At 45.0% G+C, this 16,816-nt stretch overlaps 1 protein-coding gene across 1 annotated transcript in view; it reads right to left on the bottom strand.

The window, feature by feature from the left end:
* Positions 1-8,720: 8,720 nt before the first annotated feature.
* Positions 8,721-16,816, bottom strand: part of LOC118772022 (IQ motif and SEC7 domain-containing protein 3-like) — a 50,575-nt gene continuing 42,479 nt past the window's right edge. Inside the window, exons 10-12 of the mRNA XM_036520257.1 lie at positions 14,783-14,875; positions 14,213-14,256; positions 8,721-8,865 (exon numbers count right to left, since the gene is read on the bottom strand). Coding sequence (XP_036376150.1) covers positions 8,797-8,865; positions 14,213-14,256; positions 14,783-14,875 — 206 coding nt within the window. The 3' untranslated portion in view covers positions 8,721-8,796. The remainder of the gene's footprint in view (positions 8,866-14,212; positions 14,257-14,782; positions 14,876-16,816) is intronic.

The following is a 16,816-nucleotide window of genomic DNA, read 5'->3' as shown; positions in this document are numbered from 1 at the left end:
ACTGACCCTGAGCTGTCTAGAGGAGACAGAGCATGGGCAGAGTTTCTGCATGGACCAATCACAGCCCTCGTGCTGCACAGGAGGATTAAAGAAGAGGTGTACAAATGGGGGTGTGAAGTAGACAGATTCTCAGTCACGACCCAAGAGGTCAGATGGACAGTGTAGTCTCTATACTGATGTGTTCATCACACACGACCCGCCTTCATCCTTGGATTTCAACAGGCTGCCTTGCTGCTTTCTCCAAGATCTAACAGTAGCAAACAGTTCTACTGGCCCTGGCTCTGAAAGTGAAGGTTACGTCTGTCAATCAGAGGGGGTTTCCCTTCAGCAGCCACCAGAGGGAGACATCGCCATCATGGGTGAAACGGAAAAAAGGGTGCTAAGTGGTGCTCAAGTCCTTCAAATGCATCTAGTGAAACAATGGATTCAGCGCAAACAGCCAAGTTCCAAGGATCAGAACTGGAGACCTTTTAATCAGCAACACATGGACCATGTGACTCCAGTCATACTTGTTCAGGTGAAATTACTTCTATTGCTGGCACTCCATTTTCAGAACAAGTCTTTGTTATGGTGTGTACATTCTGCTGAAGCACACGGACCACTTGCAGTCATCCATTATGTGCTGAGCCACCCACCAGAGCCACAGTTTACCAAGTCACTTTACTGTGCTCAGATTCATCATTGCACAGTCTCATTGGCCTATTCATTTATCAAAGGAGCACAAATGAACCGCACCAGGGTCCGTACATTGGAAAAAAAAAAGTTTATTTTTCTCAACTTCTAAATAGTATGCTTTTTTTGAGACAGTGTGAAACATCTCCTGAACAACAAAGGACTTTGGAAGGAAAAATAATAGACTTGTTGCACTGTACAGAAAATTCCAATCAATTTTTCCACTAACAGAGTCCCTGTCTAGACTGCTACTGAGGCTTAGTTTCTGAGCAACTGTGACTACTGACTGTGGGTGGAAGGGTCAGAGGTCATTGTGTGACAAGGAGAGTTGGAGCTGCTTTCAAATGTGGCATACAGGTGCAAGGAAGTATGGGAAATGTAGGAACATAGATGTTCTAGAGAAACAAATACATGTTCAGAGTTCAAACAGAAAGGAACAGAAATGCATAGGAAAGACAAATAAATCTCAGAGTGCTCGGTTTGCTTATATCCAAACCCATAAGGACATACTGTATGGTAGTTTTGCTGTAAAGCAGCTCTGAAAACACTCCATCAATCCCTTAATGGGGTAAACAGGATTATTTTGATATTTCATCAGCATTTCAGCTCATTTCACACATTTCTTTCACTTGTGTACATGGTCTTAGTATTCAGATGCTCTCAGTATTTTTCAGTAGCACAGACCCTGTGGATTTGAACATCTATTCAGTGCAATAAAGCCATGGTTGAGATGTGACAAATTAGAATGGGAGAGTAGAACTATTTTATGCTCAATATGCATAATGCTATGGTGCTTACAAGACCTATCTTTAATTATATTCCACCATAAATAATTAACATCTCCCTTACAAATACAAACAGAAGTCTTGCCCTAGTTTTAGTGCACTCATTAACACGTCTTTGAACAGCCTCGATATGATATTGCTTATTTTGAAATCTATTAGCAAATGTTGGGCTGCTCTTCGCTTTTCCCCCCTTGCTGTTTTTCAAGGGTACAAAACTAATAAATTAGGCAACACAGACGGTTCCTTTGAGGAGAAGGGTTACCAACGGGATTTACCTCAAAAAACAGAGAGATCTGCCTCTCATTGGCCTCTGAAAGAGAACAAAAATGGCTCTGCTTCCTTAGAGCACAGCTGTTTAGCAGACCCTCTAAGCAATAGCCCTTAAGAGACACTCTCATTCTGCCCGTCTCTACTTTATAACAGATGTGTCACAGAAGCACACATCCGGACTCCTGCTCTAAAAAAGAAAACACAAAAAAAAACCCCATCAAATTATGTGTTACAATGACAATGCATCAATGTGGGCATTTGTAGGGTATTGGAAAATGGATATCAATGCTTATATTTTGATATACAATGTATATCTAATTATATTTATGCAGAGCTCTGCTATTGGATAGCAAAATACAGATTAACTCTTTTCTGTACACAGTATATTTATATATACATCGGCACACAAAACTCATTGATAAGCCTCTATTACCTATATTCAAATGAAAACCAAAATGTTTAATTGTGCAAATTCTCTAGTAAAGCTTTTCTTTTTATTGTTGTTCATAAATACATAATCTAGCTTTTCTCTCTCTTCTCAAATGTAATGTCTCGTTTTTGCTAATAGTTTGAAAGCAAAGCGTACCATAAACAGGCAGAAGGTGGCGCTGTGAGGCCAGTCCGTGGGGACGAATGGGAAAGGGGGGGGGGGGGGGGGGCACACTCACACAGTTCTGGGGAAGCGCACCCCCATTGTTCAGGAGAAATGCCATTACTCTTTTCCTTTTGTTTTGTAGTTCCTTCTTTGCATTGAACAATTACAGAGCACATCTTCCCAAACTGCAGCATCCGAAATGTAGCCAGTCTCACGGTGTGGATTCCGTCGCGTGGATGCGAAAAGCAGTCTACCCACAACCAGCTCCCGGTGTCCGTCTGGTCAGTGGGTATGCTACACGGCCTCAGTTAAGGTCCAGTACACACACACACGCACGCGTACATGTGTGTATATCCAGGTGTGTTCAGAACAGGGGAGGTGTGGTGAAAGGAGGCATCAGCTACATGTGGTCTGTACACAGAGGACACTGAGAGGAGGACAGTGTTCGAATACAACGTGGTCGAATATGTGATCTCAACGCACCTCTGCCAATCTCCCAGCAGACTTGCCTGTGCTGAGACCTAGAAGCTGATCTGGCAACCCTTTGGTAAAGTGCAGTACAGCTATTGGTGGCGTTTAAGAGTTCCCCTGGTAAACCCTTTCTCTGTGACGGTTTGCCAGCTTCCTTTCACATAGGAACATTGAGTTTTCCAGTTTTAATACTGTAAAGGTAAAGTACACGAGCAACATAAAAAACAAACAGGTAATTAAAAATAAATCCATGTCAACAGGTTTGTTCCAGAAAGCATCACACAATATGACCTCTCCAGCTGAAAAAAGGCCTGCAAAGGTTGATGCGGTCATAAGAACTGAATTACTGCAGTAAATGCATCCTGCTTGAAATAAGCATCGCCGTGACAGCGGAGAATGGAGGCTGGAATTGGCATTCAGCGCATGCATCTCATTTCAAGGGCAAATGTACGGAATTAAGATGATCAAGCAAATCGATCGAATGCAGATCTGAATACCAATGCATGTAGAGAGCTGACCTTAATATGTACACCGCACTGTAAAATAACCTCACCAAACAACCAAGCCTATCTGTTAAAGCTGCGCACTGAAGAAGAGGTTCTTTTATGAATATGGCGTTGGCTTTAAAAACCAAATTACTGGGAAATGTGTCCTGGAAAGTTCACCGACGACAGCGTAGGGCATGTGTATGTCGCATTTAATTATCGAAATGGCCATTTTAAATCATGCACAACAGCCCATTTCAATTCACCATTATTGTCTTATGTCAGCAGTTTTGCTGCTTGCAAGGTGGGCTTGGGCACGCCAAACACAAGAATGGCATTTGAAAATCAGGCTCTCGCGTCAAACTTGCTTTGCGGCAAAAAATGCAATATTCATGAGAATGTGGAACGGCATTGATCATCGAGTGAGACGCGCACATAAATCAATGCATGACAGGCATTGACAGTTTGGATTTGCCTAAAAAAAAAACACCCAAAACAACTGATAGAATGCTTCTTGACACAGGCATTATACAGGATGCATACCCTTATGCAGAATGGAATTATTTATTGCTTGCGTGGCAGGTGGGACCGACAGAGGTAAGGGGGCAGCTGTGTGGCTGGATAATGTTGGCTGGGAAACTGCTTCTGTGCCACTTAGCAAAGTCTTTTTTTCTTCAGTTAACATCCAGCAAATTCTACCAATATTAAGTAAACCGTGAACTACGCAAGTCACTACGGATAAGTGTTTCTGGTGAACAAATACTATGATGTAAACTCTGTACAGGATGTAGACATGAAAAAAGTATTAACAGCAGACACTTGAATCACACAGAACGGATGACTTATTGATGCTTGGAACACAGAGCAAAACCTTTTCCTTGGCAGGTATTTCAGACCAACAAAAGAGTAAATGAAGAAAAAACAATGGTGTGTTCACACAAAAGGTTTGCCTTGGCAAAATCAAAGACAGACCAAAAGCAGAGAACACCACGATTCCCTCTAAACACCAGATTTCTTAGCCCTTCTTCAATATTAAAGGAAAAAAAAATCAATAACTTCTTATTGTTTGACTAAAACAAAGCCTTGGCAGCTCAGAAGTAATCTTTTTTCTAGGGCACGGGTGTAGTACAAAAGCTTCACTGTATTAGGTGTGTGGGCGGAAGAATAACAATGGCTTCTGCTTTCTCTTACAGTCACAGATTACTCATACAGCACACAATGGATTTACCCGGGTAGCAGTGTGGGGCTGTGGTGAAGGAACAGGACTTTCAACCAGGAGGTTGTGCATTCAATTCTGAGATGACAATAAGAACAATGGAATGCATTTCTACAGCACCTTTTATGTATCTCAAAACACTGAAAGGGGGGGCAGCTCTCCTGGGTGACAAGTCATTTTGCAGCCGAACACTAACTGCTGTTGGAGAGATTTATTTTGCTAAACAAAGTGGGAATGTTTTGATTGGAATTATGAGTTCTGGATAAGGAATTTGGCCGGGGCACTCTGAAATCCCTTTACTCTCTACAGTAACAGCCACTGATCAGTAATGCCCACAGTGAGTTAGACCATAGAATTTTTTCTGCAAGACAGCATCTCCTATAGGACAGTGTTCCCATCACTGCCCGAGAGCATTGGGTTTCTCCAGGGGGCAGACTGCCTCCCACTAGCCCAACAGGATCGCTCACTTTCACAGGAGATCTCCTATCCAGCCCTGCTTGGGTTCCACCAGCAGGCAGAAGTCTGCAGGGTGGTGCTGCTGCCTGCTACTCCCTAGCATAGCCCTGCTGTTGTCCCTGTTTAACAAGATACTTAAATGGAATTGCCTCAATCTGAGGCATATAAATCAACCTGGGAAAGGCTGTCTGCAAAGCAAATATGCGCCATGGACTAATTAAGCAAATGAAATACAGATTATTTTCCTGAATACTATAAACACTACATCTGAAACTCAATTATGCCCATTAGAAAGTCCAAACGAATAAATGTACCTACTGCTGAACAATGCAATCAATAAACAATTTTATGAGAGAAACAGAAAACTTTCAGAATGCACAACTGTCTCGGGCAAGAACGCTGTACTCCTATACCAATTAAACTCCAAATCAAAAGATCACAACACCCAGTCCAGCATCTAAGACGCACCTCATCTTTCTGCCCTTGCTACAGTTTGCAATTTGTTTCACAAGAACAAGAGGAAAAGTTTCTTTCCAATCAAGGCAGGAACCGGGAGACATGCTGCATCAGCACCGCACATTACAATGAGCTCCTCTCAGGCAAGGGGTGGGGCGCGCTGAAATCACTGCTCGCATCCGAAGGGGGATGAACCTCTGTGCGGCACCGCCGAGCGCTGAGGATGGAGCAGATGGAGCCGGGGGGCCTGCTCCTTACTGCCCCGAGTCGGGGCGAAACCCACAGCACTGGCACAAGAGATCTGGCTCAAAATCTCACTGACAGCAATGGCATTGTACCACCGAGCTGCTACAGGCAACGGCAGATACACGGAAAGAGCTGAATTCAGCGCCTTAGAGTTTTCATAAGAAATTCAGAGTTTTCCAAGTAAAAAATAAAACCCTGTCTCATACAAAAAACCTGTATTATCTTTGTGTGACAGGGTCTGGGAGGCAGAGGCAGGAGGAGATAAATTATAAATGGATTCATGAACATTTCTGAATGCTACTCTGTTCTGCACACCGTATGAAGGCAGAAGTGTAAAAATAATATGGGTGAATATTTCATACCAAAAATACACAGTAGTGACATTTACACTGAGAGGGAGACCATGCCTAATGGCATGCTTTCATAACTATTACATTTGTGACCCTCAGCCACCTGGTAGTGGGCCTGCTGCAGTCTCCATTAGTGTCAGTGCTGGACGGTCCATGACACACTGGATCAGTGGCTGTGCTGTAGCTCTCATTTTAACTAATGTGACAAGATGACATCGTCAAAGAGTGAGGACAGGTGACATTAGAAAAGAAAGAATAACAGTACATACATATATAGTATTTCATGTGTTTGATACATCAGAAAACTATGTATTTATTATTTATTTTGTACTGATTTGGCAGACCTAAAAAGATGTATAGTAAAGATGTATGGTGTTTAATATTTATACTCATGAATATTATTTATGTATTTATATTATTATATATATTCTAGCCTGTGGTTTCTGACAATTTAATATCTAGGAAAAAACTCATTTCTGAAACAAATGACTTGCCACAGCAGATTTCAGTGATGGAAGACTCTGTCTGATTAAATACTTGGCCTGGACACCTTGTGGATTTGAACGTGATGGCTGCATTTATCGGTCACTCCAAAAAAAAAAAAAAAAAGTAAATAAAAGGAAAAAAAAAAGTACATTTAAAAAGCAATAACTCATCGGAGCTGAAATTAACATGTCCAGATTAAATGAAAGTATTTCATCAGCATAGGCTAAATTGAATTTCAGTTCTTACCACATTATCAGATAAATAAATAATCAAATAAATAAACACGTAAACAAACAAGGGAGATAAGACAGCTGTCTGCACAGGTAACTCAGCCATGTAAAATACTGGAATTGAAGGACATACATATCTGTTTCACAGAGCGGATAACACTGATGCTCACAGCACAGCACCAGCACATTCAGAGGGGTAGAGTGGACAGCGGCAGAAAGTCCTCTCTCTGATACGGTATCTAACCTTCCAGTGCGAGTTATCTCCTCCTATGACACAAGCACATGGCATTTGCAACCCAGTGAAATCCCTCTGCACCCGTTTCACATCCCTTTCATCTCCCCATGCAAACATCAAAGACATCCCATGTAAAATATTCCACAAAATCAACAGTGCACATTTCGTTCAGTTCCAGTGTTTCTGCATTGCCTCAGCGCAAAAGCAAAAGACCGTTAGAGAAACAGCACTGTGCAAAGTAGGGAGAGAATTCACAGCTTCCAACACGTTAGTTCATATACTGCATTGTACATTGCACTTTTAAAGGCATATTAATGTGTTCTGATTCTTCTGTGTAAGATTTAGATGATTTGAAAGGGGGCAAACAGGACCATGTAACTTCTGCAAAAAAAAAATGAAACATCACTATCATATTTTTCATTATTGATAAAAGGGTTTAGAAAAAAATTTACTGGGCCTAATTCAAGAATAATTCTTAAACACCTGTTTTTAAGCAGTTGCGGACTAACTGCACTTACTGTGAGGTATTCGCAAAATCAAAAAATACAAATTCAATTCTAGTATCAAGCACTGCTACAAAGCTCTGGACTTCCCCAGCAGGAGTAATGGGCTTTGCAATAGTGCCTCTTTGATTTAAACAGGCTTTTGCTTTGCACTGCCCTTCCCTCCCCTTCCAAACAGAAAGCATTGCCACAGTTTGCTGATAAGCCAAGCAGAGGAAACTATATCACTAAGACAATGAGGAAACACAGACTTCAGATGTAGACCAAAGCAGGACAGAATAAAGTCCTCCTCTCTAAGGATAAATTACCCACACGGTGAAGAATGAGCAGTTTCAGTGAGAGCTGTGAAAACTAGGCGCTGGTTGATTTTTTTTCTTTTTTGCTTATAATTGTCTTGGATTAGGAGGTGGTCTCAAAAACAATCAGGAACTCCTTTGTATAGTTCTATCCTTCACTTTCTCAGATTTGAAAGGAGTCCATTTTGTGGAGTTGGCCTTATTTTGGCACGCATGTTCGATCTGTCACACACGCTCACATACACACACACGACAGGTGTCAGATTAGGATAAAGGATCCAAGACAGGGCTACAAAAGGAACCATATGGAACCGTCTCCGAGACAGTCAGCTCGTTCTTGGACCTGAAGCATCAGTGGTTTCCTTTTTCAAATGCCAGTTCACTGGGGGAAAATTCAAAGGGTATTGTCTGAATCATACCAGGACAAAAAGAGTTGAAACGGAGGTGGGGGAAAAACATACATCAAAGAGTAAACCAACAAAAATTCTATAAATTGGTTAAAACTACTTAATATTTCAAAATACACATGAATTAAGTAGAACTCTGAAAGCTATTTCACATTTGTTTATATTCTTCTTAAAGTTTTTTTTCTCCTAAATATACTGGTAATTTTTTTCCTCTTCTCTGCAATATATACATATGTACTGTATATAATATATGCATGTTCTCTATAAAAGGTGAGAGGTCATAGGTCAGTCTATTTACACCAGGCTGCGAGAGCCGCTGGAGTACCTCCTCCGGCTGAGGAGGGGGTGTGGCGAGTGAGGCGGGCAGTACTGATGGGGGTGGTTATAGGGCGGCGGAGGCGGGGGCAAGGGGGGCTTGGCCTGGTTCCCGCCCTCGGGCGACCTCACGGGGGTGGAGACGGCGGAGTGGATGAGCTGGTGGGTGGGGGTCTGGCTGAGGAAGGCCTCCATGCGCCCGTGGCCGCCGTTGTCGAGGACGATGACCTTGACGATCTGCTGGCACTGAATGAGCGTTTCCGGGTGCAGGTCGACGCCCGCGCCGGACTGCAGCTGCGGGTGGTAGAGCTCCCCCCGGTGGTTACGAAGGGTACCCGGGAGGGATCCACTCTCGGGGCTCCGGGGCGCACTGAGCTGGTACGTTTGAAGCCTGTTGTGAATTGACACCTAGTTTAGAAACAGCCAGAGACAGCATTAAATGTTATAAGTACTTTCCTCCTCTAGGTCGATTAGCCCTCTGGTGTAAAACAACACAACAGGCATGCGCTTCTGGGAGGGGGGGGGGACGTGCGTCACGATGCAAGACCAGTCAGGACAGGTGCTGGCGAAAGGGGTGAGGCTGTGGGCTGAAGGTGGGAGGGGTGAGGTCTTTTAGGGGGGGTGTCATTTGTTGATTTAGGGTGGGGGTGGCTGGAAAGAGGACACCGAGGGCCTCGTGTCACCCTAATAATCCAATGCAGCACTAATGGGAAAGCAGGTGGGCTGAGGTCAGGGCGGTGGGGGTTATTATAGGAGCTGGCTCATAGCTAGGGATCGGAGACCTGAAGGGTCACTTAAAGAAGCAGGGCGGGGGGGAGGAGGGTCAGGGATGGAGGAGGCGGTGCTTAGACAAGAGGAGGGGTGAAGGGGGGCACAGACGTCACAGGGGACACTCATCAGAATGCATGCCTTCATTGTACATGTAAGACCCAGCCCAAGTCTGGGCCGCGCCCACAATCCAGTGCGTTTCTGGGAGAAGTCTGCAGGACTCGGATGTGGCCCAAGGCACACCTAGGATTTACTCTGAGCCTGGGACACGTCAAGGTCGTGCATCCTCCTCCCAGAAACACGCTGGATTCTGGACGTCTTTTTTTTTTTTCCATTGAAGGTGTCCACCATTTGCACTGGGCAGCACAGATTGCTGAGGAACAGTATGCTTCATGAATGCAGCGCCAGAGTGTCAGCAGCAAGGCCGCTGTTGTTGTCTGGGACCACTATGGAAGAGAGAGCTGGCCGGCAAGAGGCCACGGCAGTTTGGAGTCGGAGGGGTTTGGGAGGCGGGCAGGCCCCGCTGCCCCTAAAGCCATGAGATGTGGCGTGTGACGATGGCAGGCGATGGATGCACAGGGAGGGCTCGCCCCGGGCCAGGCTATCGGACCGGGCTTCAGCGAAGGTGCCTCGTATGGGTATGTACAGTCAACTGACCTCTCTGGCCACTGTGCGCTTGTCTGCTGTGAACTGACTGCTGACCTGAGATAGGAAGGATCGCCCCCTGATGGACAGGTGACCTCCGCTCCGTCAGTGACCTCTGCCCACAGTCAGGCTTTACTGCTATCTGAGTGCAAACTCAGGGATGAACAGCCCCAAATCCTTTCGAATCTGGGGGCTATGAGGGATGTCATTCTGGGAGACTGGCAATATATTGTTCTGGAGGAAAAGTGGCTGGAAGAGTTTTAACTGAGGGGAAGAGACAGTGTTCCAGAAGAAATGGAGATCACTAAGCACCAGAGAAGAAAGTGCTGGTCATTATTCCACTCCCCATTGGCTGCTATTACAAGCTATGTCATTCCTGTGAGACATGGCCCGAATTCACAAGCCAGACGGACGGAGCTACGCAGTATCAGCGCACCGTAGGCTGAGGTCACTGCATCTCTGGAGGAGCTGAAGGTGACAAAGGAGATTCCAACATGAGCGCAGTTATCAATCACTGTCAGAGGGACAAGGCGAGCTGAAGTGTGCTAAAGCATGTGCCTCTCTGTGCACAGAATAACCTCTAACCTGGGTAAAACCTGGGTAAAACACCTGTAAAAATGTGCCTGTGAAGAGTTGGAGCATAGTATTGCAACACACATAGAGTTCTGTGTAGGAGTTTCATCTGTAATTATGAAAGTCCAGGGAAACATACTGCAGGCTGCAGGAGAAATGATCCTGTTGCTGATGGTTTATTTACTTTTTGGAAACTTCAGCTGTTTCATAGTTCAGCCTGATAACTTTCTTTTTTAATAAGGCAGAAAAATGAGAAAAGTTTTTGACCTCAAACCCTGATGTCCTCCGAGTAAAATGGAAGTCTAAACAATTACCTTGGTATCATTTTATAGCCATAGCTTAAGGTCTCCTTGGAGAGTCAAAGCAATTTCATAAACACTTTGAGCTCCCAAAAGCCAATTGATTCTGCACATCCTTGGTTTGTAATACCTTCTAACCAAACACATGTACCTAAGCATTACTGTACGCTTGTAATCAAGCAACAGTGCCGCTTGCTATTCAGGTATTCTGTGTTCACGGTTATGCAAATAAATCCAATTATGTATGTAAATATGCTAAACCCAGAGAGAGCACTTCTGCAGCCAATATCAGCACTAAGGCTTCATTAGGAGGAATATTTTAATCTCTTTATGCCAACTGCCACAAGATCAGTGACTGCAGGAAATGCGGATTAGGGTGTGCTGGTATCATAATCATGGCAGATATCATCATTCAAACACACTCAGCGTGTGACCTCTCGTCCTGTTGCATAAATGGGTTTTCAAGGCCCGGTGGGTGCAATGCTACAGCTGAAGTGTTATATTATATAACAGACATATACATATGTATGTGTAGGTTATTATTCAACCTTTGGCACTGTTGAAAATCTGATGTGAAATTCTGAAAAAAAAGGACTGGAGAAACCTGATCTTTGTATCTGATTTGTGTGTGTGTGTGTGTGTGTGTGTGTGTGTGTGTGTGTGTGTGTGTGCGCGTGTGTGTGCGTGTGTGTGTTGGGAGGTGGGTACAGGAGTGCCTGCCTCGCTGTCTCCAGGAGCTGTGTGGCTTTTTTCAGACGACCTCGTGCCGACGGGCTGGGCTCTGTGACGAGGCCTGACATCGCGGTGCTGCCGGAGAGGCTGACATTTGCACATGGAAATGCAGCTCCGCGCCACCGCGGATCTCCCTGCCCGAGAGTCCGCATCGATACCCACACAGCACACAAGCCGGAACGAACCACAACGCTACACCTCCACTTTCCCTGCAGACCAGTGAGGTCAGGACAAGGCAGCTGCAGCCCTACCTCATAACCGCATTATTACATGTCCTTCAGCAGTGAGCTGTTTGTGATTTGCCTTATGCGGCCCATACTGGGAAAAACACCCTAGAAACTAAAGGCACAGAGGGCATGACTCCTTAAACATTCCCTCAACGTCAGATTAACGCTCAGTGTTTGCCACTGTGTTTTTCCCCCTCATTCCAAACAGTCAGGGGTTTTGAAATGTCATGACTTGGTCAGAATGCTAATTGCATCTGGGAGTCCCTCTGGCCAGTCTAAATGGTTCTTTTTATGTGTAATGCTTCATTTTACCATGCTGAGAGGGAAAGGTGGCTCTGACAGGTCGAATTAACGTTACTCCAACACAAGACTCCTGTAGTTAATGTTCCAGAGAAAGAACACCGCAATTCACCCAATACCACCACCCTTTCTTTCTCCCTGCTTTAAATGTACGTAGTCATGCTCTGTATTTGCTGCAAACAAAATAAAACATACGTATATCTCTGCGATAGTCATAATGTATTATACATTACAAAGTACACGCGGTACATTATTCTTGCCCTTCTAATGATGATGCAATGCTTTTGATCCTCCAGCACCCTTTGTTTTGATACCCAAGGTAAGCATTGTTTACAGATTGATCTGCCTGGCATTTTTCTTCATTCTCTGTGATGTCCACGCTCCGAGCTGGGCCTTCAGACGCCTCCCTTGTCTACCGTCCTCAGACTGGACTAAATTCCACTCACCACTGTGGAGATAACACTAATACCCCTACCAGTATTACCAGCACTAATAATATACCTTATATGCTAAGCACTTTTCAAACGTGGCCTGCAAAGCAGGCTTAGTAGCTTTAACACGAGAAAACAAAATGAGACTAGATTTTCAAAATACATATCCAAAAACGGCAACAAAAATAAGCAGGCAAAAAAACAGTGAGATTACAGAGAGATTTAGGAAAAATACACAGAATTAAAAATAGGTGTCTTTAAAAGGACCTAGCAGAATCAGTGGCTATTGTTTGGGCCAGCGCACAGTAAAAGTTAAGGCTTTGTTTTTAATCAGGTTTTGGGGGCATACAGGCTGCTCTCTGGTGTCTTGGAGGCACATGCAGCATATAGGCAGTAACTCAGAGGCACTCAGGGGCAAGACCACGTGAAGCCATAAAAGTGATTAATAAAATCATAAAATCGACTCTAAAGACAGAGAAGGGACGCCAGCGAAGGGAGGCCAGGCTTGGAGTGACAGGTTTCCCCCCTCAGTGTTCTGGTTCGATGCCTTAGATGTCCGTCTTGACGCAGCAGCAGAAAGACAAACTGCGGTGGTGGCAAATGATTTCACTGACTGTGTCAGATGCACCGAGGCCTCCTCTCTGCTTTGCAGATTCAGCACACACGGTACACGCACGTGCACGCACTCCCCCTACCAATCCGTCTCCTCTCACACCGCGCGTCCTGCTCAAAGCAGCCTGTCACCTGAGGGCTCCACTCACCTGCTCATCATTCTACACACACGTCAGCACTCTCCTCACACCTGGCAGAGAGCAGCTCACTTTAACCAGTCAGCTGATCAGGTCCCTTGTGCTGGATTGGGAGCCCCAATCACCTGCTCAATATTCTACACAGGTACCTGTACTCTCCTCACAGCTGGCAGTTAACTCCTCACCTTAACTGAGCAGCCGATCAGGTCTCCTCTACAGGACCGCTGGCTCTTCCACAGGGTCAAACGCCTTCATGAATATTTCAACTGACTTTCAAGACCTTGTTAGGATAAGATACCTGTGTTCCAGTTTTTAAAAACGAGTTACTTTATAATGATGGTCACTCTGTAAATGTACAATATGATTCAGGATTAAGATGTGGTAGTGTGTAGGAGTTTCGAATTCTCATGCATGAAAGAGACTGTGTGCAATTTGTCCACTGATGAATGTGGAAGAACACTGCACTGCAGAGATCCCCATAGTAACCACCCCTCTATGCAGAGTAGGCAGCTTCCTGCATCTTGTAAGGTTTTTTTTTTTAACACAGTACACTATTTATTTGGATGGGGGGGGGGATTCCACAGCCCTCTCTTCTTTCATTGCATGCCTAGCGTGCCTGCATGTTCATGTGTGTGTGTGTGTGTGTGTGTGTGTGTGTGTGTATGTGTGTGCATGTGTGTGTGTGTGTGTGTGCTCACCGTGTACAAGTGTATGACTCAATCAATCAATCAATCACTGATCAATCAGTAACGGGAAAATACGATTGCCCCTGTTAATTATTTCATGAATACTCCCGCTTTTCGCATGTACACTGAAGCTCAGACATGCATTGTGGGAGCCTTGAAGCAGACTATCAAAGCGCTGTCATACACAGGAGCACCGGAGAGCACACCCACGCACACAGGCAGGTTACTGCATTTGTGCTTTTTCGCTAATGAAGACTACATCTCCCTGCCCTGGAAACGCACACAGACTTACCTGTGTCTGTGCTTCTCTGTGTCAGTGAGGACTTACCTCCACGGCATTGTTCCCGCTCTTTTCGTCCAGGTCCAGTTTGCCTGTAAGCCAGGGGGAAACGAGCGTCAGCAGCGCGCCAAATGACCACTCACCAGGAATGGAACAGTATGGGGTGTGTGAGGGACAGTGAAGAACTGCTGAACCAGACAAATGAATGACAAGTGATGAGCCGTTGCCGTGTGGCATTACACAGATCCCCTGATGCCACCTACATCAGCGTACGACGAGGGTCTCAGAATCTCACCTTAATTATTCAATCGGCCAAAACACTGAGCTTGACTTTGCTTACCTGTTTGACAAGAAGTTGCACGGGGACACTGGGATGTTCACGGTTTACGAAGACAGAAAACAGTGAACAGATCAGCTCGCAGTCAAGATGGGTGTATTAGGATGCTGTGGATGGATGAGGTACACCTGAATGAACGGATCAGCTGACACAGATGGACACATTGGGATGCTCATGGTGGAATGGGGGGGGGGGGGGTAAGACACAGACAGACAGGGAATGGCTCAGCTTCGAGCTGCAGGAAACAGGCTGGATGAGGAGGCTGTCAGACGGGCCGGTACCTGGCGGGGAGCACTGCTTTCCCCGGATCTCCAACTGCGTCCCGTTGTTTTTGGCGGAATGAGTCTTGGCCCCCTGCTGCTTCTCCAGCTCCCCTAGGAGAGAGCAGAGTGGGAGAGCTCTTCAGCGCCGCTGGTCCGGGAACAAAGATAATATGAGCCCACGCTGCCGCAACAGCATGGGACGAGTCCCGGCAGCAAAAGAAATTAGTCAAATGACACCCGCCCTCGCTCCCCTTAGTGGGCTTCTGATTGGATGATAATTGCTTGTCATTTCCAGCTGCGATTTCAACCACAAATGGTACTTTTTTTTTCATCGATTTTCAGTTCAGATGTTGAGGCAGTAGTTCTACTCCTGGGCGGCAAGAACTGACTTGTGTATGTTGAAAAAGACAGGTCTGCTAGGTGCAAAACATGCGACCTGTGGCATTGCAGAGCTCCAAGTGATATGAATCTAACTGATGCCTATGGAAACCAGGTCTTACCCTTCCCAGCGGAGATTTCACTTTTATTACATAATTTGAAAAGGTATAAATTATCATTAATATGCCAGCAGCGCATTTGTGTGTGTGTGTGTATGTGTGTGTGAGAGAGAGAGAGAGAGAGAGGTATCACTCTGAACCCCTTGTTAGTACTACACTGGGGACAGTGTGTATGGACACTCTTCATTCCCTGAGGTGCTCTCCCTGCGATGCCCGCAATCACTTCCTTCCACTATCACTGCCTCAGCTGGGAGACTGGGCCTTTTATTGCTTTCCTTGGCTTGCCGTATCTGTCAGCCGGGCTGCAGTGCTGCTTCAGCGATCGGGTTCAGGTTCACACAGCGCTGCAGTGGCGCGGCTTCTCTTCCCCTCCCTCCGTTTCCCAGTGAGCCCGGGATTAGGAAAACGACCTGTCTGTTCAAACATAATGCACACAAAGGCAAATACTGCCTCTTCCTTTGGGGGAAAAGGGGAACTGGATTCCAAAGGTCAGCTCTTGAATATTTAATTCTGAGCTATTTATAAAGGGCAGCCCCGGCAGCGGAAACTCTGACACCCAAAGCCGGGCTGGCGATTCGCTTGGTGTTTTTGTCGATGATGGAGCTCAGAGAAGGCACACCTTTTCCCTTTGAGAATAATTGAGAGTGGCAGTGTTCTGTTGTGCTTTCAGGACTGCGACAAACACTGGTTGGCTGTTGCTAAATCAGCATGGATTGTTACATTGCTTTTACAATATGTTACATCATCCCACTTCTCACACCAATGAGTCCCTTTTCAATTTGGCTTTGATATTATTACTATAGTAAAGTTACCACCATAAGGTAGCTAACGTAGATAACTACGTTTCACAAGTGAATATGCTGACCAGAACATTAAAATCAGTTAGCAAGGGCGAGATTAATACTTGCTGGTCAGATTTTTAAATTTTAGGTTTTTTAATGAGTGAATGACTCAGGGAGTTTTGTTGAGTGGTATTTGTCACAATGCTGAAGCATTTCAGATGACTTTGCTGACCTGCTGCAAGCAATTTTAAAATCCGTGTTGCAAGACTCCGTGATATTTTGCTCACGCTTTCAATCTTTTTTTCTGTGTTTGAAACAAGTTTTCAGCAACGACAGATATCTTCCTGAAGTGTATAGCAGCAATAAGCTTCTCAAAATAATCCCTGGACATCCAAGATAAGAAACTGATGCTGTCTGAGGAGATGCCTTGATACTGCAAAATGCCCATATACACCCCTGCAGTCTCAACAAACCAAGGTTTAAATGATCTCCCAGATTGTCTCCCTGGACCGATTCATAGTTCAACTTTATGAACAGTAAATGAACTCTACATTTTGTTGCTGTTGCTGCTGTTGTTACTGCTCTGTCTGTGTTGAAACTGAGGTATTCAGTTTCATATTTGGTTTATTTGAAGCCATATAGTTGCAGTTCTGCAGTTCCCTGTCTAAGAACATTAGCCTAAAGAGTCGTTAATCAGGATGGAGCGAATTTGTGAAAGTCAGTGAAACTGTACGACTCAACATCTCTACGGAGTAAGAGACTGCAGTCCAGGA

Source organism: Megalops cyprinoides, chromosome 25, assembly GCF_013368585.1.
Source record: "Megalops cyprinoides isolate fMegCyp1 chromosome 25, fMegCyp1.pri, whole genome shotgun sequence".
In the NCBI taxonomy this organism is placed as follows: domain Eukaryota; kingdom Metazoa; phylum Chordata; class Actinopteri; order Elopiformes; family Megalopidae; genus Megalops; species Megalops cyprinoides.
The sequence above is the reverse complement of the archived record's forward strand: the minus strand, read 5'-3'. Positions and strand labels throughout refer to the sequence as shown.